General features: G+C 38.9%; 1 protein-coding gene across 1 annotated transcript in view; it reads right to left on the bottom strand.

The window, feature by feature from the left end:
* Window positions 1–2,074: 2,074 nt before the first annotated feature.
* The window catches only part of LOC111575341 (protein kinase C-binding protein NELL1), a 345,892-nt gene continuing 324,421 nt past the window's right edge, over window positions 2,075–23,545 (bottom strand). The window contains exons 17-19 of the mRNA XM_055013217.1: window positions 14,089–14,282; window positions 5,371–5,547; window positions 2,075–2,443 (exon numbers count right to left, since the gene is read on the bottom strand). Coding sequence (XP_054869192.1) covers window positions 2,090–2,443; window positions 5,371–5,547; window positions 14,089–14,282 — 725 coding nt within the window. The 3' untranslated portion in view covers window positions 2,075–2,089. The remainder of the gene's footprint in view (window positions 2,444–5,370; window positions 5,548–14,088; window positions 14,283–23,545) is intronic.

Raw genomic sequence — 23,545 nt, 5'->3', positions numbered from 1 at the left:
AGGATAATTAGCAAATCATTAAATTGTTGTAGTTACACATTTGGAATTTAACTAAATAACTGCCAGTCTATACTGTAGAGAAGAATGGTCTGACTGCACCACACTATCAGTTTTCCAGAGGGGACAAAAAAACTCTGGCTTATTTGTTTCTTTTAACCAATAACAGTCGCCATGGGTTGTCTAAGCAACTTATTGATCGGTGGAATTATTTTAGTGAAACATTTGCACGCAGTGGGCTGCACAGTGGCTTGGTGGTTAGCACTTTCGCCTTGCAGCTAGAAGATCCCCAGTTCGCGGTCCCTTCCTGGCATCTTTCTGCAGGGAGTTTGCATGTTCTCCCTGTGCATGCGTGGGTTTTCTCTGGGTTCTCCGGCTTCCTCCCACAGTCCAAAAATATGCTGAGGTTAACTGGTGATTGTATATTGACCACATATGTGAATGTGAGAGTGTTTGTTGGTCACTATGTGTGGCCCTGTGATAGACTAGCGACCTGTCCAGGGTGTCCTCTGCCTTCGTCCTAAGTCTTGTGATAGATTCCAGCCCCTCTGTGACCCTAATGAGGATTAAGTGGTGTATAGATAAAGGATGGATGGATTTGCATGCAGGTGGACAAGCACTGTGATTAAAATAGATAATCCACTTTGAAAAATTAGCTGAACTGTCTTACTGCACAATCCAAATCCTCGCTAAAACATGAACTTTGACTATGGTAGGTCACTAGTTTGGAGGTTGTTACCTGTAGCAAAGAAAAAGGGCTACACAGCAATAGCAGGAGGAGGATAAAACCACTTGAAATGAGCAACCAATGGCAAACTTATATCCACAGTCAACATTCAGTGAGTCAGACTACATTCTGAGCAATCAAAAGTTTTGTTCCTCAGGTTGAACAGTTTCCTGAAGTAGTTTCCTGTTGTCTTTCTGCTCTTGTATCCATCCTCTGTACCTCATTTCAATTTGACGTAGCTCCTTGTCTGTGTACTTCTATTTGAATAAATACAGCCAACCATGAAACTGAGATGATTTTCCAGCTACCAGGAAACATCCCCACAACTTTGGTTAACATTACCTACAAGTTCTACAAGAACATTTGACAGGAAACATTTTAGTCTAATATTCAAAGAACACATTAGAGATACTGATAGTTTCCAACAATGCTAGGAAGGTTTTAGCTCAATTAAGAAAAAAAGTCCAGAAGAAAATGCTGTCCGGGCCATAGATTATGTTTCATGATAACAAAGAAAGAACGTTGTCAAACCAACATTCGAAAAATGTTTTCGAGGTCAGATCGTCTTTAATAAAAGTTCCTGTATTGTAGTCTATTTACAAAGGTAGAATATTATGCCTGCAATGTTTTGAGAATTTTGCAGCGGTAATACATTAGAGAACATTCTTTCAGAAAATATTACCACAATGTTACCCAGTGTTACATGATAACAAAGGGAGGATGTTCTCAATGCAACACTCGGAAAATATTAGCGCATAACGGTCTAACAATAGAACGTTATCCTAAATTTAAAGAGAACATTCTGGGAACAACAAAAAAGCTTATTGCTCATAATATTACTAGAACTTTCTCAGAACAACTACAAAAATTCTAGCTGGGTTGCAGGCTTCTTCATAATGGTCTACCAAGTCAACCTCAAACATAAACAAACCGGCGAACCTGCATTTAGCAAAATGGCTGTTTCAGGTGGATAATTTCCATGTTTTCTTTCAGTCACACTCAAATATTTGAAATGAAGCATGTAGAAATTGTACTTTTTGGAAAGCTGGAGGGATCTTGCACCTCTTGCCTTGAGAGACACTGTTTTATCCGACTCAGAATCCAAAAGGTTTAGTTGCCAAGTAGGTTTTCACAAGTAATTTGACTTGGTGTTTTAGTGCATGAGAGTAAACAGTAAGACAAATAAGAAGCAGTGTTATAAGTCAAACTGATAGCAAGTGTAATAAAGGGATTATGAGTTGCAAAAAGTAATATAGATAATTGCCAGTGTTTCACCAAATCTCTACAAAGAAAGTGGAGAGTGCAATATTGGCATGACCCACTGAGCCATATTAATGGCCACAAGGAATAAGCCAGAATTATTCTTTAAAGGAAATGGGTATTGCTGACTATCAAATGGAAAACTGTAAAAAAAAAACAAAAAACAAAAAACAAATCCTCAGTTGTTGTGGACCTTTGTTTGTAAAATGAGCTGTTGTTGTCGCATTGACCTACCTTACACTTGCAGGTGGTGCAGGGTGATTTGGGCATATGCCATGTGTCTCCGCTGAGGCGGGCGACGCCGGCGGGGTCCTTGCATGTCTGCCGGATGTCATACAACAGGTTGTCAGCCAGGCAGGGGTCTGTGACGCAGCGTGGGCAACACTCGCCCTCCGCCACCGCCGTGTACTCGCACATCAACACGGGGCAAACCAGAGGCCAGCAGTCTACCTCCCCCTCCTGCAGAGACGCCGGCCGAGGTAATACAAAAGGAAACACAACTGTCACTGTGTGTGTTGGGGCTTTTTTTGTGTGTGTGTGAATACAGCTACAGCTCACATGCTGATGTGTTGCCATATCTCGAATTAGAGAGGTGGTAATTATCTCAGAGCTCTCACCCAGCTGAGCAGCAGATCAGGGACAGGTATTAAATGTTCAAGTTGTTCTTTTTAAAGCAAAAACTGAAAAAAATGAGCCATTTTTCAGTTTTTGTGGTCATTATTGAACCATATTTGGTTCAGTTCAGTTGTATTTTGCAAATTCCTTTGTCCACTTTACCGAAATATGTAATGTATATTTTGTCTGAAATTCCACTTTCTGACGTTTGAACAACAACAAAGAGGCATTTTTGACATTAGGAAAGGCTTACAGAAAGTGGATGAAGGCAAACCAGAGCTCTTTCTACAGCTGCTGCAATGAATCAGCATTATATATGACATCGATGCTAAAAATGCATCAATGTTGTTAAGTCTGGACATCAGCTGTTTTTGTTACTCTCGTCATTAGTTGGCTGCACTTGTTTACTTCTCTCCTGCTCTCTGTGCTCACAAATAATGTCTTTTAAAATGGTTGAATTCCCAATAAAACTTTCGTTTACAGATTTTGCTGTTTCTATTGTTTGACTGCTGAACCACAGTTGATTACGGCTACATGCTAACCAAGCTGCTGCTCTGCACTGCTAAAATCCTGACCTTCAAACTGCTTTGTAGTCTGTCAAACTCACCACTCGCTTCAGCTAAAGATGACGACTGTGCTGTGAATCTGGCTTTATTTCTGCAGAATTTGAAGCTACAACCAAAATCAAAGACAGATTACACAACAAGAATAGAAGTTTTAGCTGCTAATGTTGCCCTTTGTGTAATATTGAAACCAAACCAAACTTGGATTTTCCAGTTTATTTCAAAGGTTTTGCACTTCATGTGTTGCATGGACTCTTTACATTTAAGGTCTAAACAATGCAACTTTTGCACTGATAAAGCACCTTCTGTAGACTCTACCACTGACATAACTAGTGCACAAAAGTACAGTAGGTGTATCCTGCTCTCTACAAATCAATATGATAATGATTCATATTGAAAAGTGCACATTAGCTTCATCATTCCATACTTTATAACAACACTATTAGCGAAAGACTACAACTTTCCACCAAATTTCCGCATACAATTATTTGGCTTCACACTTCTGCACAACTAAATAATGTATCACACACTTTTTGGTTATAAGATATTTCATGTGTAAATGAAAAGATCTTATTTTTGTAGTCTATGTGGGCCTCTTCTGACATTGCGTGGGATAAACTGTGTTTGCATAATGTTACGCATTAATAAAAAGACCATACTACCAATTTTTTTTTTATTTACTTTTAAATACTTCATTTCTACTTCTTGTCCACTCATTGTTCCCTATAAGCCCCGCTCTCATTATGCATTTCTGTCTGACACTGTGTCTGAAATCTTCCAGGAAAAATAGGGCTGGACTTACAGTTAAAAGAACAAGTGGAGGAACTCTACTTAGCTAAAGAAAAAGAGCCTCATTGCCAGATGGGAAAGAAGGTGAGATAGAGAGCGGTAGAAACTGAGGTGAAACATCCAGTCTGGGACCTGAGAGGATTCAAAACCAACATTAACTGGCATTATTTCTACGAGATCAGTTTGGACATTATCTAGCCATGTTGCTAACCCAGTTGGGGGTCTGAAAGTTGTCTGTTGCCACTTTAAACCCAACTTTTGATGTCAACTGTTTCATGTAATAAAGCTGTTTGATGACACGCTTTGATTAAACCCTCTGAACTCCAAGCAAGTTTTGGGTGTTTTTTTTTCTTTTGCTCCTGTCATATTTTTAATCATTGTGGATTATTTTTTTTTACTGCATTTATAAAAGCTTTATAGCCTCTATACTGCAGAAAACAATGGCTGAACCATAGCTAACAGTAGAAAAGAACTAAAAAAAAGGCCTCTGTGCAGTAAGTTAGATTGCTATGAATCATAAAAAAGAAGAAGAAAAAAACAAGTTGAATTTATTTCTTTTCCTATTCTTCAAAAATTTGAAAAATCTAGAATGAATATATACAGCAGTCTTTCAAGTACCCACAGGTGTTACCAATACTGGACAAGAAACCACGGTGGCTGTACATACTATAAATGTTTATTACTTACATTTTACATCTACACGACCTTCAGTTCAGCCAAGTTGAGGCTAAAAGTTCTTGAACGTTTGTCATGTTACTATTGATCACAGCTAATGTACAGCTGATGCATTTTTGCCATGTTTTATTTTAATGAGAGTGTAAAGATTTACCTCTGAAAGCAAAGCAAAGCTGGCTGAAAATTAATATAAATCAACAAAAAAAAAAATAAAAAAAATCAAAAGAGGCTAGTTCTGCTAATTATCAAATATGAAATATCAGATCAACTCAAACCCTGGGGCAATTTTGCAGTGTTTTAATTGCATTTAACCCATAAAAAATAACAAAAGTCAGAATTGAATGGATAAGTGTCGCAATATTCTGCATTTTATCCTGCTTTCTGGTTGCACCAAGGAGAACTGAAGTTTTACTTTTGAATGAGACATAGAAAAAAGTGATTTTGATAAAAAATGTAATTTCTATTTTCTGATAGGATGGCACATCACACATTCAAGGACTGTCAGTAAGTTGAAAATCAGACATGTTTTCTGTGTTTACAGTTTGGGGCTCTACAAATTTGTAAAATTCAGCTTTTTTAAACCCACTGGTAGGAATTGGGGTTCAGAGGGTTAATATGATGGTCTGCTTTGATTAAAAAAAAAACAAACAAAAAAAAAAAACATGTAGTTTATGTTTGAATCTGTGTGTGTGTGTGTGTGTGTGTGTGTGTGTGTGTGTGTGTGCGTGTGTGTGTTGTACACACCATGCAGCGGCACTGCTGGCAGCCGTACAGCCAAGACGCTCCGCTGCGGTAAAGTGTGCGTCCGCTCTGGTCCAGACACTGACTGCTGGGTCTGTTGTCACAACCGGGACAGCAGAACAAATCCTCATCTGGGTCTCCACAGTCACAGGGTCTCCTCCTACAGTACGTCTGTCCGTCCTGCACAACAGAGGTCAAACAGACTTAGACCATGATCAATACATCCTCATATCCCTCCTTCAGTGTCCAACCTTTCTGCAACACCAAATACACCAAACCTAAAAGCATCAGACTCGCTGTGATTTATATAAAAATGAAAAAACGGTACATATCAGGATGCAGAATTGAGGTAAACAAAGGTAGCTGGAACACTTTCCTGAGGCTTTGTTGGAAACTATGCCTCATTGTTTTCGACAAATGGGCACACGTTCAAATCTCAGAACCTTCTGGCGACAGAAACACAGCCTTGCATTTGCACAGAAGCAACATGTTACTGCTGGAAGGGCCACAGACTTCTTAAGATGACTTAATTTTGTGGACTGGAACAATCCTGCTCACTATAAGCTGCAGCTGAACACACCGCAAAGACGCCAACTGATTGCCAGCTGACATACAGGTGATACTGAAGAAATAGAATCCTATTCCTAAAAAACAAGAAACAAAATAAAAATTGACAATGTGTAAGATAAAAATTAGGTATGTCAATATTGGCATAAAAGTGTAATATCAGTCAATAACGTTATAGGTGTTTTGCCTATCATGAAAACCAATAAAATAACGCCTGGATTTCACCAGCATTTACCGGCGCGCAAATGATCACATCATCAAACTGCGTCATGAAGCGTGTAAACAAGTCGTAGCTGCAGTGACAAGCTTGCTGTGCCTGACTAACAATATGTCTGTGGTTTGGAATTATTTCCATGCCCACATATATCGGTATCGGTTGATATCGGAATCAGAAATTGAGAATTGGACAATATCAGTTATGGGCAAAAAAGCCAATATCGGACATCCCTAATAAAAATGTGTCACTTGTACTTTGCACTGCTGCTGTTAGTCTCTGTTTTTGCTTGTAGAAAACAATATGCACTAGTCAAAAAAGTGAATTCCATACTGTTGATCACCCAGCATTCAACAGCTGCTAAAACGGAAAGCTTTCATCAGTCTAATTACAATAATGAGTTTAAGGATTCAAGACTTTTTTCATCTAATACAAGCCCTAAGAGAACAATAAATGCAGATTTTTTTGTAGCTTTCAAAATGCTAAAATTGCAAATTAAGTTAAAATATGTGTAAGACAAATCCAAGACTTCAGGATATGACCAACATCTGACACCTTTAGGAACAACATTTTACTCCATGGGGTCATTTAAGTTGACTATTTAAATTCGCGTACTTATGGAGGATTGTAATGTGTTGGAGCGATTTTTTTTTTCAGACGGGAATTTAATAGAGCAGTGAATGAGGCCTGAATGTGTTAAGATTTTAGCATCTGGGCTGGAAAGCCAAGTCAAATACAGATGACTCTGTGAGCTTTTTTTTTTTGCAGCCGGCCGCCGTGTCCCTGGCTCTACCTCTACCTGGAGAAAACTTTATGGTCCATTTTACTCAGCACAGCCAGCTCTGTCTGGCCCCGGGACGGCAGTGTAATGGAGATGTAAAAATGTTACATAAAATGGCTGTTAGAAAATGTATGAGGGCCATAAAATCATTCTGCATACCATTAAAAGGGCAATACAGAGTCAATGTTTTATCGATGCATATTGTCCTGCTACAGTAACTTCTGAGTCCCGGGGTGCCAGTACTGATGGCCTTGGTCTTTACAGTTACGGCCCTGGACTTGCTGAGGGAAATTACTGCCAATTGTAGCGTGCTGGCAGGATATACAAAGGCAGACTGCTCATTTTAATGCATGGAATAAGGCCGGGCTTGCATGCCAATGCTGCACTGTTGTGCTAAACATAAAAACATTACTGCTGTTTTACGACAGCAGCTTTATGATAAATTTGATGACTGTGGGTGACATTTTTTTAATCAACAGGTATGACTTGCAGAGGAGACATTCATCTCCAGGGTGTTTTATCTTAGACTCATTTAATTTTGAAGCTTTTTGGAAACATCTGTAGAATTCTAAAATCTGTTAATCTGCATACGTCTACATATAACTTTGATGAAAGCTGAACGAAGAAGTGTCTCACTTTTTATTTCTTATGCTGCCAGGTCTCTAGAAACTTATTCTGTCTCCATCTTCTTCCAATCCACCTTTGTCTCTTTCGGTTCCCCTTTTGTACTTCAGCCTCCTTAAATATTTTCATCTCAAGTGATTGCCATTTCTGACCTGGTTACCTTTAATTTCTCAGTTTACTTGACATTTGAACAACAACAAAGAGGCATTTTTGAAAGGCTTTCAGCAAGTGGATGAAGGCAAACCAGAGCTCCTTCTAGAGTTGCTGCAATTAGTTGCCATTATCAGCAGAGCTGGGTAGTAATGAGTTACATTTACTCTGTTACATTTACTTGAGTAACTTTTTGAAAAAAAAAAGTACTTCTGAGAGTAGTGTTACTCTGCCATACTTTTTACTTTTACTTGAGTAGATTTGTGAAGAAGAAACGCTACTTTTACTACGTTACACTGGACTACGCTCGACTTGTTACTTTTTTATTTACCACATTAGATCTGCTTTATTTTGCCAGAGAGATGCCCCCAGTAGATCTACCACATGACTGTGTTTCACCAATCAGACAAAGCAACAATAATCACGTGATTCTGTTTCACCAGACGTCGCCCTGCAGTCACATGACCACATACAAACTGTGGCGGCATAGAGGCACAAACTCTACACACATAGCAGACATGGAATGAAAAAAACTACTTTCAAGTTGTGGCCGAGAAAAAGCTGTCGGGGGGCAAAAAAAGAAAAAAAAAAGCTGCCTTAAAATGCGCAGCAACAAAACAATTAAAGATGACTCTTAGATCATTTATTTTAAGTAAATCATTATGTTTCGCACTTTAATTTGAAGCTAAGAAGGTCAGACTGAATATCGCTCAACTCTTGACAGTCTCTGTTGTCAGGGTTAATGAACAAAAGGATCAAGCTTTTAAAACTTCTCACAATATTAAAGCAGTTGACATGATATTCTGAAGCGTAGTCTAGCTTCTCTGATACTGTGATTTTCTTCAAACAATGTCTTTGAAATCATCTTTAATTATTCACCTGAACAGTTTATAATGTTCTGCAAGGCATCACTGTAATCCTTAATCATCAAAATGTACGTGCAGACATCTTGTTTTCTGTGTTATCATGGATATATGGTGTAAAATGCATCATTTGGCTATAGCGGAAAGTAAAACATACACTGGAGCTGATACAAGGTGTTACGTTGACTGTCAAACTGTACAAGTGCACCGATTTACATGCATTGATGAAAAAGCGAACATATAACCTCAAATTGGCCACAAAGCACCTGGCCTATTCACAAACCACAGTAACTCTGTGGGTGCCTCACACTCATCAGGCCTGCTAGCTTTCAGTGCTGCTCCCCAGACACCAGACCACCACCTGTTAGCATTCAGTCAGCAACCTGCACCCGACTCAACTCCTAATTTGACAGCTAGAATGAAAATCAGCAGGGCTGTGGCTCCTGAAGTCATCCTGAACACTGATCCCCAGAGTGAGCTGAGTGTTTTCACTTTCTCCGCTCCGCTACCTTTATGTCGGCTTTATTTTTACCTTAACAGCCTCCAAGTGTATATTTATTGGCAATTGACAAAAAAATAGGACATTTAGGGCTGCATTTAAATGTTTTAAAATTGCAGTAAAGCTAGTTTTTGATGTTTATGTCTCTTCAACGAAGTCTGTAAAAGACGAGAAGCAAACTACTACAGATTACTTCTTCTATGGAGGAAATAAAGGGAGATTAGAGAGCACTTTGCATTCTGTGATTTAAATGAGTAAAGTTCAGCCACAAAGTGCATCAGAAATGAGCTGAAACACAAAAAAACTGTGAGCAAACACCTCTAAAACTGACACTGGTACATTTTACACATAGTATAATGAAAAAATGGCAGTGACTTGAACTAAATTATGCTGAATTTAGATGCCATAACTCATGACAAGTACCATTTAGCAGAGTCGAAGTGAAAGTGGTAAATTTGGAATTTTATGAGCCGATAAGGCATCACCGGAACCGGCCGCTCTCAGCTGTCATTTCAGTCCAAATAACCCTCTCTCTGTCTGCTTCATATTAATCTCACCCACTGAGCCTTTTCTTCCCAAAGACAAATCTGATCAATATCTCACTTTCCTGCCACCACAAGCTCATTCGGAGCGCAGAAAAGAGTCGTTAAGCAGCCGGAAATATTTGTCAGAATGTAATGTAGGCTGACGATAAACAGACGGGGGCACAGAGGTGTTCATTCCTGAGGTCAGAATGATCGAAAATATTTCATAACGCAGTGTTTGTTTTATACCAATCCATACAGAAAGCGGAATAAACTCCAGGAGAGTCGCTTATATGACTGTCTAGATGTGTGGTTGCTGGATTTAAAGGCTAAGTGGGCAATTTTTGAGTCTTATTTACATATTATTGGCTGTCACATTGTAGTCAACAACTTACCTGCTGCACTTCTAAAGCTAAAAGTTGGAAAATCACACACTTTGTAAAGAAACCTCAGACTTATTTGCGAGAGTAAACAAAAGCCAAACACAAAATCATCCCCCAAACTGTCTACTCTGTTGTTTACATCCATTACGCTGTCAGTTTTCCTGCGCAGCCAGTGATCATTACCACCATTACAGGTGTGCTCACCTTTGGCTCTGACTCCAAATAGAGCGTAAATGATCTGGCTAATCTGTTGTGTTGTTTCAGGCCTGTCTAATTGTCTGGCTGCTTGTTGCTGCGTTCGCATATCTCTGCTATTACTTTGGTGAGTCCAGTGTTATCGCAACCAATTGAGGTGCTTAAGGTGCCGTCTGCAAGGTCTCTTGCAGACGGCGAACAGTTGCTGTTTGAATCGGTTGCAGCAGGAAGGATCTCCACCACGGCGTATCCTAGCTACCTCCGGTCCTACCAGGCTGCCGATATCCAACTGCTTTCTTATTATGCAGCTCAATGAAGCAGACTGTAGTATAGTTGCATGATTTATATAAATATACACCATCTCAGCCATAATATCAGAATCAGTGACAGGTGAAGTAAATAACTTTCCATACAACCATGCTGTGTTCTGCTGGGAAACCTCGGCTCCTAGAATTCATGTGGAGGTTACTTTGACACGTATCACCAACTAAAACTGTGTTCTAGACCAAGCAAACACCCTATCTGATGGCAAAAACATGACAAAACATTAAAACTGACTAAAATCTGCCGATTTAGTTGGTCCAAAACAGCACTTCGTCTGCAACGAGTTCTGTTACAAATATGTATATCATCAAAAAAGACATACAGAGAAACCCCACAACTTGTGTCCTTTTCCACAGTGTAAGCCGATCAGTTCCAACCCCACAGTGTTTGGAAAGCATCCCCATCTTCGAGGCATGTTATCCCGATTCTCCTATCTAGATTTCTGAATAGATGGCTGGTTTTATTCCTTTGGGAATCAAGAGAAAGAAAGACCTGGCTGGTTCTCTACAGGCAGCCAAAAAAGGCACTGCAACTGGACAATGTTCGCGGCCTTTCTACATTTTGTAATGTATGCACCTTATTATGCCAAGCGCTTTGAGATGGTATATGTTGTGAATCTGTGCCAAATAAGCACTGTTGCCTTGCAGCTAGAAGATCTTTGGTTCGCATCCCCGCCTTCCCGGGATCTTTCTGCATGGAGTTTACATGTTCTCCCTGTGCATGCCTGGGTTTTCAACAGGTACTCCTGCTTCCTCCCACAGTTTAAAAACATGCTGAGGTTAATTGGTCATTCTAAACTGTCCATAGGTGTGAATGTCAGTGTGATTGTTTGTCTCTCTATGTAGCCCTGTGATAAACTGGTGACCTGTCCAGGGTGTCCCCTGCCTTCACCTTAGTCAGCTGAGATAGTCTCCAGCCCCTCTGTGACCCCAATGAGGATTAAGTGGTGTATAGATAATGGATGGATGAACTGAATCAAGAAACTCCTGTTTTTCTCCTCTGTGACTAATACCGCTGTTAGTTTAATAGAGAAATACAAAAAAAACTTCCCTTACCTTCTGAATATTAAGTATAAAAAGAAAAACATGGGAGAAAATGTCCTCTTTCATTTACAGAATGAATATTAAATGATAAAATTAACAATGAAAGCTAGACGTCGCCTGCTGATTCCTATGTACAATAGTGTATGTGTGTAACAGTGACATCTGAGAAATAATCCTCAGTTCAATCTCTTTATCTCGAAGTACAACTCGGCCGAACATTAGACCTTTGATTGTCCTGCTACACCAAGGAAGTTGCACAAGAACAGCTTGAGGCCAAAGCGTTGACCACGCCTCCAAACTCCCTAGATCCCAATTCGATAGAGCTCTTACGGGATGCACGGGAACAAAATCGATCCACAAAGACTACAAATGATTCACTGCCAATGTTCTGGTACCTGACACCAATTTAATGCTGTGGCTGATCACTATGTAGCTGTATATGCTGATTCAAACTTTAATCCTGATGTTGCATCAAACACCATTTTTCTCTTCACCCTTCAGCCTTTTCTTTGCCGGTGAAGAGGTGAACAGTTTTACAGAAACAGCAAAACGCCCCATATCGTTTTGCCTTCTTGTAGCGAACCGCTGCAACAAGCTGGAAACGCTGAACTTCAGTGAACACTGAACGCAGAGACAAAGACGATACACATTCATGAGGTTGGCTTCTGCCCTCATTCTCGGTCTCCTTGATACCGTCGACCTGTCCAGCATTCGCCACAAGTGTTCACAGTAAACAAAACCCCCCCAAAAAACAGCAGAAACAATGGAAGCAGTAGACCCCTCGCCGTCTGAATGCGTAATCAAAACACTACAATTTGCAAAGTAAAAAAAAAAGATAAATATATGTATCCTTTAGAGGGGAGAATCTGTTTACTGAAATTTAACGAAGAGGAGCAACTATACAGAAAAAAAGAGAACGCTTCTAGCAGCTCACCTCCCCCTTTGCTCTGTTCCTATTTTCAGATTCCCTTCTCTTCATTGTTTATTTATCTCAGCCTTCCTGTTTCCTTGTTCTGGTTGTTGTTCTCTCGAGGCCAGTCCAGTCCCTGCTCATGGTGGGAGTTTGTCTTCATGTATGTGTTGTTACAACAAAGGACACCATGCAGCCAGCTGGATCCCCGCCGCTCATTATAACCATACTGTTAAAATCAAGCACCATCAATAATTTCAGAAATATCTTGCATATAAGGTACTGGTGGGCATCCTTTGGTTTTGTCTCTTTTTTCTGTCTTTTCTCTGTTCTTGGATAATTAACAGGCAAAACTATGCTCAAAATGTATTTGCAGAGAATATATAGTCATGTTTTGTAAAAATGAAAGCTGACAACTTAAGTTTATATTTGCTACTTTGAAGAAAAAGGAAGCCTAAGGAGGGATTTGTTTATAGTATATGCACTGTTTTTTTTCCTTAGAACCTTTGAAATTCCAGTTTATACTCAAGTTTTATCCAACCAGCAGATTTCTTCCATCCATCCATCCATCCATCCATCCATCCATCCATCCATCCATCCATCCATCTAAAGTTTTCTTTTCCATCACTCTGGTCTTCAGTTTCCTCAACAAGTTCTCAGTTGGATTCAGGTTTGGACTCCAAAATGTGTATTTCTATATTTTAACCATTTCTTCACCACCATGGCTGTATATTTCAGATCATTGTCTTGTTGGAATATCCAGTACTGTAAAGTTGCAGACTGTTTCTGCAGACTGCCTGATATTTTCCTCAACAATCTCTTTACTCATGATGACATTTGACCCCAAAAAATTACCATTTCCATCACCATGCTAGACTTTAGGGACCTTTATTCCAAATGAAAGCCACATTCCTGTGTCCAAACAACTCCATTTTGCGTAACTCGACCAAAGAATTGATGACCAAGAGATTCCTTCGTTGTCCATGTGAGCTTTTGTGTGCCTGTCTTAGAGAAGTGGAGTCCTCCTTGATCGATGTTCTTGAAAACCAGCCTTGTTCAGTGTTTCCTGGAGTGTCTGATTGAGACGCTGGTACCAGAATTACTCAGATTTATCAGGATGGCCTTGGTGCTGATCCTTGGACTCTTCTCGGCCTCTTGCATTACCACTTTTCCCAGTTCAGGGGTCACTTTTACCTTCCTACAACATATTTTCAGAGTTTCAGAGCGTGGACCTCCTCGTACTTTCTGATGATGCTTCAAACTGTGGCCACTGATGCTTGAAAACACTTGGATGTGGCTTGCTTTAAAGCCTTTTTCCATCTTGTGAAATGACCATTTGAAAAGGAATAGAAGCTCCATTTTTTTCAGAGATTTGTGACAATTTCAGCAGCTGTGAAATCAAATTTGTCATAAACACAATGTCTTACTGTCCTTTGTCTCTTTTTTATGTTATATTTGGAGTCAAAGTTTGACAAATTTCGGCCTTAACGGTACATATTGATGGATTAGCACCACAAAGTGATAAATGAAAGAAGGTTTTCGATCATAGCTTTGGTGAAAACCCTCAATTAAGATCCTCCACTGGGCTGTAAACAGCCATATTACTTGGCATTGAACCTGCCTGTGTGTGCTCATCTACTGTACCTTGCAGGAGCATATAGCACAGCGGTCGAAGCTTGGTTTCCAGTCCTCTCCGTTGCGTCTGATTCCCTCCTCCTGTGGACAGTCGCCGCTGCAGCCTGGACCAGACGTACAAACACAGTCGTAGCCTCCCGGGAGGTTAACACACACACTGTCGTTCCAGCAGGTGTGTGTCTGCAAAGTGCACTCATCGATGTCTGGAAAACACAAAACAAGAAGAACAAGACAGTAAATAAATGCTCACATGCTTAGAAGTTGCATTAGAAAAGACAGACTGCATTGGTTAAGTTTACATTTATGCAGGTTTTTATGATTGTTCCACTCATTTTTTTTCAGTTTGGCATTAGAACAGTCCCACTGATTTAAAAATACAAAACATATTTGGCTTTCCAGCTGGCTCTGGGTGTTGAAGCTCAGTTGTTTTTCGGTCCTAGCAAAAATGTGTTGTGCAGTATCACCCATTTCCTTATCTGAAGCATAATTCTGCAGCATTTGATGAACTTCCTTGGAGTCAGAGACCAAATCCAATTTTGATAAATCATAATTAATCAGTTTTGTTCACTGCAAACTTGTTTTCTTTTGCCCTCCACAGAAATGTGACATTCCTGTCTCTGGCCTGTGGTATTGGAGAAAGCACACACATTACTGCACCTTTTAACACATCCACACAGGGAAACGCTTACTTTTCATAATTTTGTGCTAGATATGGCGCACATTCATTACTCTGGAGCCTGGCAGGTATCACATGTAACATTTGTAATAATTCATGCTGTGCGCAAATTAATATTTCAGCCCTCAGGTCATTCAATCATCCCTTCAAATTAATACCTTCCCCTTATTGCGGCGGTAGAAACTGAATGTTGTGGTCAGTTATGGAGGCTCATCAGGCTTACAGTTGTGTTTGAATATAGAAGTTTCTTTTATTTATTGAACTGATTACCATAAATTAATAGTGTAACATTCCTTTTCTTATAATGTAGTGGAGAATAAGCAGTAAGGAATGTGAGAATACACTGGATGTTAAGCAAAATATAACACAAAATGAAAAAAATATGCATTATAACTGGAGGGAAATCAGGTCATATTTCACACTACATTCCTGTATATAGCAATTCTTCTTTGCATACATACTTGCACCATAGTTTCAGTCACTTCAATCGGATCCTATTTATATTCTCCTAGTGAATCTGGCTGAATCATCAAAGGATCTGCTCACTCAGCTTCTTTTCCTCCTACAGACTAAAAAGAACTAACATGAACAGAGAGGGCGGATGGCATTTTCATCTCCCTTCCTTTATCGGCACAGCACAGGGAAAAAAAGCAGCCAAAAGTCTGTCCCTACCTTTTAGAAAGCCATGGCATTTAACTCTCTTTATCCTCGCTAAATGTGAGCTGTTCAGAGGGAAAAAGACCAAAGTCCCTTCGCCAGTGGTGCTGCTCTCCCCTGCCAGCCCCCGCTGCCTCCAGACATCGATCATACCCACACGACTCCGCCAGCATGCTAGTAGTGTTGCATTAACAGGGGCCCAAAGCTGAGAAACCAAACCCACATTATAAAAAGGTCTTTTTATTTGCGTCTTTTCCACCGCGAGCCACAAGGTGAACACGTCCGTTTGCTTTCTGCATAGTTGAGTGATGAGCGTCAACATATTGAAGGAGCTGGATTTAGATCTAACTCTGACTGAAGAATCTTCTAATCAGACATTTCTGGGTTCATTTTTTTGTGTTGTCGCTAATTTTGGACACGTCAGACTGAGCTCTATATCATCAAACCCATCTCAACTTTCATCCGTCTGAGCAGCGTTTTATAATTATAGTAATAACTTTATTTAAATAGCACCTTTTGAAAACAAAGTGCTTTACAGACAACGCAAAAGAAGGAAGCTCAGAAAGATCATTGAACAACAGAAGGCCAGTGAACAGAAGGAGAAATACCAGGGAGGCAAAAGTGGAAAAATAGAGTTAAAACATGGAAAAGATTTTCAAAATAAATCAATACAACAGCAACAGATTAAATAATAAAAGAACCAAAAATGCCATATCCAGGTAAGGAAAAAGAAGAAGCAGAATAAAAGAGAATAGAGGGTAAAGTCATAAAGAAAAGGACAGAAAAAACAATAATGATAGCAATAGTAAATAAATATAAAACAGAATAAAATAAAATAGACAATAAAATAACTTAAGAGATAATATTATTTAGGATCAGCTGATTTTAGATTTCCAGGGCTGATACCAACACTAATTATCAGGAATTAAGGAGATCGATGACTGTTATTTATTTGGAACTGATATATTTTGTACAATACTGACGTGTGAGAGCAAGGATCCCGAATAACAGCAGACAAAATTATGAAGAATCAAAAGTGCTACTGAAGAGAAGAGAAAAAAGCAGAATAAAGGAAAATGGACAGTAAAACTATAAAACACAAGGCTAAAAATAATAATAGGAGTAGTAATAGTGAAAAAAAAAATCAATTAGATGACAAGAATCTAAAGTCTATGAAAATGGGTTTTAATTTTGTCACTTTCAGGTCTATGTTAGCTTAATGCTTAAAGGCAAAACACTAAACTGGACACAAACTATGGTATTTTAAGCTAACCCACTCATCAGTGGCGGTGAAACGTGTCATCATTCACACAAAATCATCACATAAAAATCTGACTTCCCAGATTTCCACATCCCACCTGCTGAACTGCGATTACTTCTCTCTGTCTGGCACATCTAGAGTGGGCAACTAGTGTCACATGGCAAGAAGTCTCAGGTTCACTCCAGAATTGAGAAAATCTCACTTGCAGCTGCAGTAAGAACTGTAATAGCACTTATTCATGGAGAAAAAAAAACAAAGTTTGGAACATTGCCTTTCTGACCAGTATGTCAAATGGCTCTCTTCATATGTCTGGCTTAGGCCTGTCCCATCTCCCAGAACACCAGGGATAAATATCATCGCTCAGCAGAGGAGGGATGTAGTTGGCTTCAGACACAGAACACAAGAGTCGAGAAGTTTTAAGACTGCAGATATTATGGCTAATAAGACGACTGCAGATCAGGTCCGCTTGAGCAAGAAGTGTGATTTTATGCATGCAAAGCAAAGCAACTAATTGTTTGTTTGTTAAAACAGTCTGAGAAAAGCTGTAACTATGTAATCAATTCTTACAAGCTAATAACTTTTTCTAACAGTGTGATGCTATTAAAGGAAATACAAAAACAACAAAAATATATGATTTTCACCTCCTGAGGGTTAAACTGACATTTGTAGCAACTCTGCTCAGAGTTTGTGAGAGCGTGAGCACCATGCAGCAAACAGTGGAGAATGAAAAGTGGTGTCCAGCAGGCAGCGGACATGAAGCTCATCCAATGCTGTCACTACGCCAGCCACAACAATACACTGTACCACTGCTGAATATACACTAATTGGTTGCAGTATCAGGTCTGCTGGATACGCAGAGAGACAGAGAGAGAGGAAAACAGCTCAGGCGAGAATTTATTGTGCCTGCCACAGACTATTTGCATACGCTAAATGAAAGCCCCATCAGCCAGTCAGACACACTGTACCTCTGCTGCTGGAGGATTAATGCTCTTCATGCTACATTCACCACATTCAGCCACAAGCTGCAGCTCACAGATGAAGCATAGTCGTACACGCCGCCTGTGAAAGACAGTGTTACACTCGAACACAAAAGCCCTTCAGAGGAACCGGCTGAGCACAACCGACCATACGTACAGCTCACACCTACATGTTCTGCTACACATGAAAGCACTAATCCTGTCAGTGTACATGACAACGCACAGTTACACTGCCATAGCCGCAAACAGAGAGGCACGCAACACAACTAAATCCCTCTGACAGATGCTGGTAATTAGAAGGCATCAGAAAGCTCAGTATTTGAGTATTTAAATGATATTTCTTTGGTGTATCTCCAGGCAGCCCATATGGAAAGGTCATGTACACCACAGGGAGACAGAGTGATGCAGGAACCCTGTCTGGCAGGGAGACGCTGGGAGTTTATGGTGTATTATCCTCATCTTTATTCACAATCTGTTTATTAAAGCCACCTGTCTCCCCGTAAGCATTAGGCGTAATAAACGTGTGATGAGATGCAGACCGTGCAGCTCTCACTCAGAGCCGTAAAGAAAAAGAGGGCTGCTGTTTGTTCACAACAGCGAGCACTGCAACCCAACGCAGCATAATACAGTGTAATAATAAAAAGCAACAACTCAGCACACTGAACTGCAACACTCAAAACACTATCAAATCTAACCTGAAAACACAGAATTCAACTCGATGTGTTGTGGTAAATGAACATAATGTATTGCAGCACTTTAACCCACTGTGATTGGAGGTTTGTGAGTATTTTTTTGGTTGGTTTCTGTTAAATTTTTACACACTGTGGTCTTATTTTTCACTGCAATATAGTCCTAATAGTATTAAAGTCATAAAGTAACAAGAAAAGCACTGAGGGAGCACAGTACTCCACCAAGGCTGCTCAGTCGTCCGATTTCTGACGGATAAGTCCTAATAAGTATGGATTTGTAATAGGATCGCCATCATGTGATCGTCAGCAGGCAGCTGATGTAGTGTTCACCTGTTGTCATAGTTACAGTGACGCCGTGCTGCTATCTTGCAATGACACGGAAACCTTCAACAAATCTGTAGATCCAGACTATCAGCTGCATCACTGCCAAAATCTAATCAGTTGATCTTTGTGTCATTTCTGACCTTCCCTGAAAATTTCATCCAAATGTGTTAGTCCATTTTTGAGTAATGTTGCGCACAGACAGACAGACAGACTGACAAACGTACACCGATCGTCTCATAACTGCACCGCATTCCTTGGTGGAGTAATGAAGTGCTAATGTCCTGCACCTCTATGCAAAAAGTACAGTCACAGCTAGAAGAGTAGAGAACCTTAAAAATGTTTCCTCTGCAATGTGATACAATTATACAAGTATACTTAATCAGAAAACAGTTACCAGTACTAGAAAAATGGTCTCTACATGCTATAGATATTTTACTAGTTTGTTTCCACATTTATTGCTGTCCGTTCTGCATAAACACACCCTGCAGTTCACCCAACTTTAACTGAAAAGTGCCTGAATTATCATGAAGAGACTATTTGTCGCAGGAAGAACATTAATGGCTTTATGGTTGTTAAAAGGACTGCAGAATTTTTTGTTTTTTACAGAACCTCACCCAAGCAAATCATTTATTTTTGCCAGGTTTTTAAAAAAGACATGAAGAATAAAGTTATTTGGACAAAACACCATAATTTTAAGCTTAAGATGTAGAGACAAGTAGTTCATGGACAGTCGGAAAGTTGAACATCTGACAATTTATTATAATCAACACCTTTAAAGTTTTGATTGATTTTGGATACATCGTGTTTTTTTCCCACTGTATTATAGTCCTAATAATATTAAAGTCATAAAATAATAAAGTCCTGCATCTCTATGCAGAAAAGCACAACCATATCTAGACGAATAGTGAACTTAAAAATGTTCCCTGTGCAATGTGATACAATTTTCCAAGCATAATTAATTAAAGAACAGTTACCTGCACTGGAAAATGGTCCCTACATAATATAAATATTTTACTGCTTAGATTTATTTAATTATTTTGTTTCCACATTTATTGCTATCTACTTTGCGTAAACACACCCTGCAGTTCAGCCAACTTTTGCTGAAAAGTCCCTGAATTATCATCAAGTGACTATTTGTTGCAGCAAGAACATTAATGACTTCTTGGTTGTTAAAAGGAACGTAGAATGTTTTTGTTTTTTACAGAATCTCACTCAAGCAAATGAAGTATTTTTGCCAGATTTTTAAACAACATGTGAAGAATAAAGTGATTTTGACAAAATATCTCAATTTTAAGCTTACGATGTGGAGATGAGTAGTTCAAGGACTGTCAGAAAGTTGAAAATCTGACAATTTATTGTAAGCAATACATTTTAAGTTTTGACAGATTTTGGGTACATCATGCTTTTTGTTTTGTTTTGAATGTTTTAACCAAAATGACTCTCTTTGGGTTATCCTACCAAAAAAACCCAAAAAACAATAAACACCACAGCTCGTGGAAAATTCCACAATCCTCTCAAACTACCGGTGTTTCAGTGAAGGCTGTTATGAAAAAGAGCCACCAGGATTGATCTTCTGTGGCCTGGTTTCAGTCTAAGAAAAGTCATGAAGAATATTGTGTCTATGGTAAGTGTAGGAAATGCAGCTACGTCAAGCTGAAGCCTATCTGTTGACTATGCTGCTTGTCTGTATATATTCTTCACACATGGGGATAAAATACTAACACACATTAAGTGTTTGTGTGACTCATCCTCTCATGCACAAACTGTGAGATGCACTTAGCCGCTTCACAGATAAAAGACTCCTATCGATTCAAGTGTCACGCAGCAGGACGCCCTAAAGAGTTGCACAGCCAGTTGCTCCGTATGGAATACACAAATTAGCACCAACACTTGAACAAACCACTGTGTGCATCTGAACACAACACATCCTTTAAGTAGAGGCCCTCTTCACAGGGCAACACAGGGAATATAATCTGGGACATTATAGAAAAAGTCCAAAAGTACTTTTCTTGTTTGTTTTGTATGTATGTATATATGTGTATGTATTTATGTAAATATCGACACCCTCTTAAAATAATGGCCTAAGTCATTTTTTCAGGAAATACAAAAAACTGAACCACACCACACTGAACCTTGACATAGGCCGTTATACTAGAGGGGTAGAATCGCATGATCTGTTCAACTTAGAAAGTAAGTGATTTTACCAGAGGTGGGCAGCATCATGAGGAGATGATTTAGACAAAAAAAAAACAACAAAAAAACAACTTTGGTCAAACAAATTACTTAGGCCATTATTTTAGGAAGCTGACGATATATAATATTAATTACTTGTTTTCCTGGTACTTGTCTTTACATATTCGAAAGAAATATCTCAATCAATCAGTCAATCAATCAATCAATCAATCAATCAATCACTCAATCAATCAATCAATTTGGGTGTAAATTTGTACAGCCAAACCCAAATAAAGTGCGTGATTACTGCTATACTGTAAATGTGCACAGATTTTCTGCTTTCTTAAAACATGATCCTCTTCTGTCTCACTAATTCTCACCCCTGTGCTCTCATTTGGCCATTTGTCATCCTCTTGGCCAGTGTTCAGCTGAGGATGTGACAAACCGACTGGCGCTGCCGCTGCTCTCTTCTTTGAGCCGTTCTTATTACAAAATACGACTTTATGTTTGGGTGACTCATGAGAGGCTGTTGGAGGGATATTGTAGAAGGGGAAAAATCCTGTTAAATTGTCATTTGTACTTATTTCCCCTGCTGGCTTCCAGCCTAATGCTGCTAAAGTGAAGGGGTGAAAAAAAAAAAGAAGGGTGGCAGATACACTGTCACAGCAACATGCTCTTGTCTGGTTAAGGAGTGACACACTTACACAACACACACGTATAAAGACGTTACGACTCACACTTGTATTTGTGCCGTTAAGATGAGAAAAGCAGCGCAAGTGCTTTCACTAAATCACATTTCCAGCACACATTTACTCCAGCACTGCACTTGAGTACTTCCTTTTCATGCTACCTTATACTTCTAATCGACTACATGTCAGCAAGAAATATGGTATTTTTTATACCTGTTGCTGTGGTTACTTTTAAGATGATGACTTTAGACAATGGATGAAACAACAAGAAATAAAAAAAACAACACATCATAAAAGATTAAAGCTGTGATATTTGACCTTTTTGGCCTCTTTTACAAAAAGCAGCGTGCAGTCGAGAGTCGAGATGAGTCATTCACAGCTTTTCTTTCATGGTTTCACTCCAACAAATGTTGATATAATCCAATATCTCTACAAAAATTGAAAGATTATAGAAAAGGAGCAAAAAGCTGAGACCAAATTTGAGCATCAGAGCTTAATTTTTCTCTTTTACAATCCCATTAATCATGTGTGGAGAACCTCAGATTTATTTGCCGTCTCAGTACATCAAACTAAATATAAAACAGTTAAAACCTGCAGCAGCTACAACACTAACATGCTGCTGACACACTGGTGCTTCACTATTAATAATCTAATGTCATAATTTATCAATCAAAAGGATCAAACCAGTTCTGTAATTGTTTAACTGCATCTTTCTGCAGTCTGGTCCATAAATATTTGGACAGTGGCACAATTTCCAGCATTTGAGTTCTGCACATCATCACAATGGATTTGAAATGAAACAATCAAGATGTGCTTTAATTGCAAACTTTCAACTTTAAGCCTTAGATGCACAAGTGATTGGATCCTACACTCTTCCATAAATGGGTAAAAAATGACCCATATAAGAATCAATGTGCTTTGATACCATTTTTTTGTCATTTTAGTTAAGAATAATAATTTTTGTATTATTGTTTGTATTGTATTTTTGTCCATACAAAAAGGATTTCATGTTTGAAATCTGTTTTTCACTTTAGAACAGATTTCGAACATTCTGATAATTGAAAAAGAAGAATATTACACAGAACAGCAACATCCATTTTGTTGACATTTTTCCACTCTTCCTCCAACTGTTGCTGCTCTCTGTCTCTCAAAGTTTGTATACTACAATAGCTGGAATATGAAGTGATACAAACTTTTCATTACAAAGATTACATCCAAATCAGGTGAACAGTGCAGGAATTACAATACATTTTAGGTTTGCCTTCCACCTTTTTCACGCAGGATTTTATGTGTAATAGTAAAGTCAGTTATTGACTGACTTGTAGATTTGTGGACTGGTGTAACAATGCTGATTTTTTTGCTGCAAAAATTACTTTTGTGATGATTATTCATTGATAAGAGCTTTTAAATCATTCCAAAGGCAGAAGCTTTTATTAGAAAAATAAGCCAAGTGACTCAAGCTATTTTACACACATTTTCATTTTCAATGGAGATGGTGGAAATATAGAAAAAAAAAGGTTGAACTACAACAAACTCAGCTACGATGGGAAAGTCAGCGTATCAATAAATGCACAAAGAAAGCAGACTGAGTGAATAAATCATGATGTGTATGAGGCATGCAACATCACTCCTCACTGAGGAAATGTGAGGAGGCCAAACATCCGATTTGTGGAGCAAATATAACAAAACAGTGCGGAACCTTCCTCAACTTAACGAAACATGAAGCATAAACACAATAATTTTAACACATTTCCATTTGAGATTTGACTTTTTCTCTCTCTGGATCCATTTCCTAATATTTGTATAATATATTACACATCTATTACCTTTATAATTTAGTTAAAATATGTGGTAAACTTAGATTCAAATGATTAATTTTGTGATTTTTCCAGGACAAGTTGCCAAACACAGATATTTTCAACACTTTGTGGCCCTAAAGGGAAACATCTTTTCACTATCAAACAACTGACCTGTTAGTCTTTTTAGAGACGGATCTAAAAAATCTGCTGCTTTCTTCTTAG

This window comes from Amphiprion ocellaris, chromosome 1 (genome assembly GCF_022539595.1).
Source record: "Amphiprion ocellaris isolate individual 3 ecotype Okinawa chromosome 1, ASM2253959v1, whole genome shotgun sequence".
Classification (NCBI taxonomy): Eukaryota; Metazoa; Chordata; class Actinopteri; family Pomacentridae; genus Amphiprion; species Amphiprion ocellaris.
Note: the sequence above shows the minus strand (reverse complement) of the source record. Positions and strands in the feature narration are given on the sequence as shown.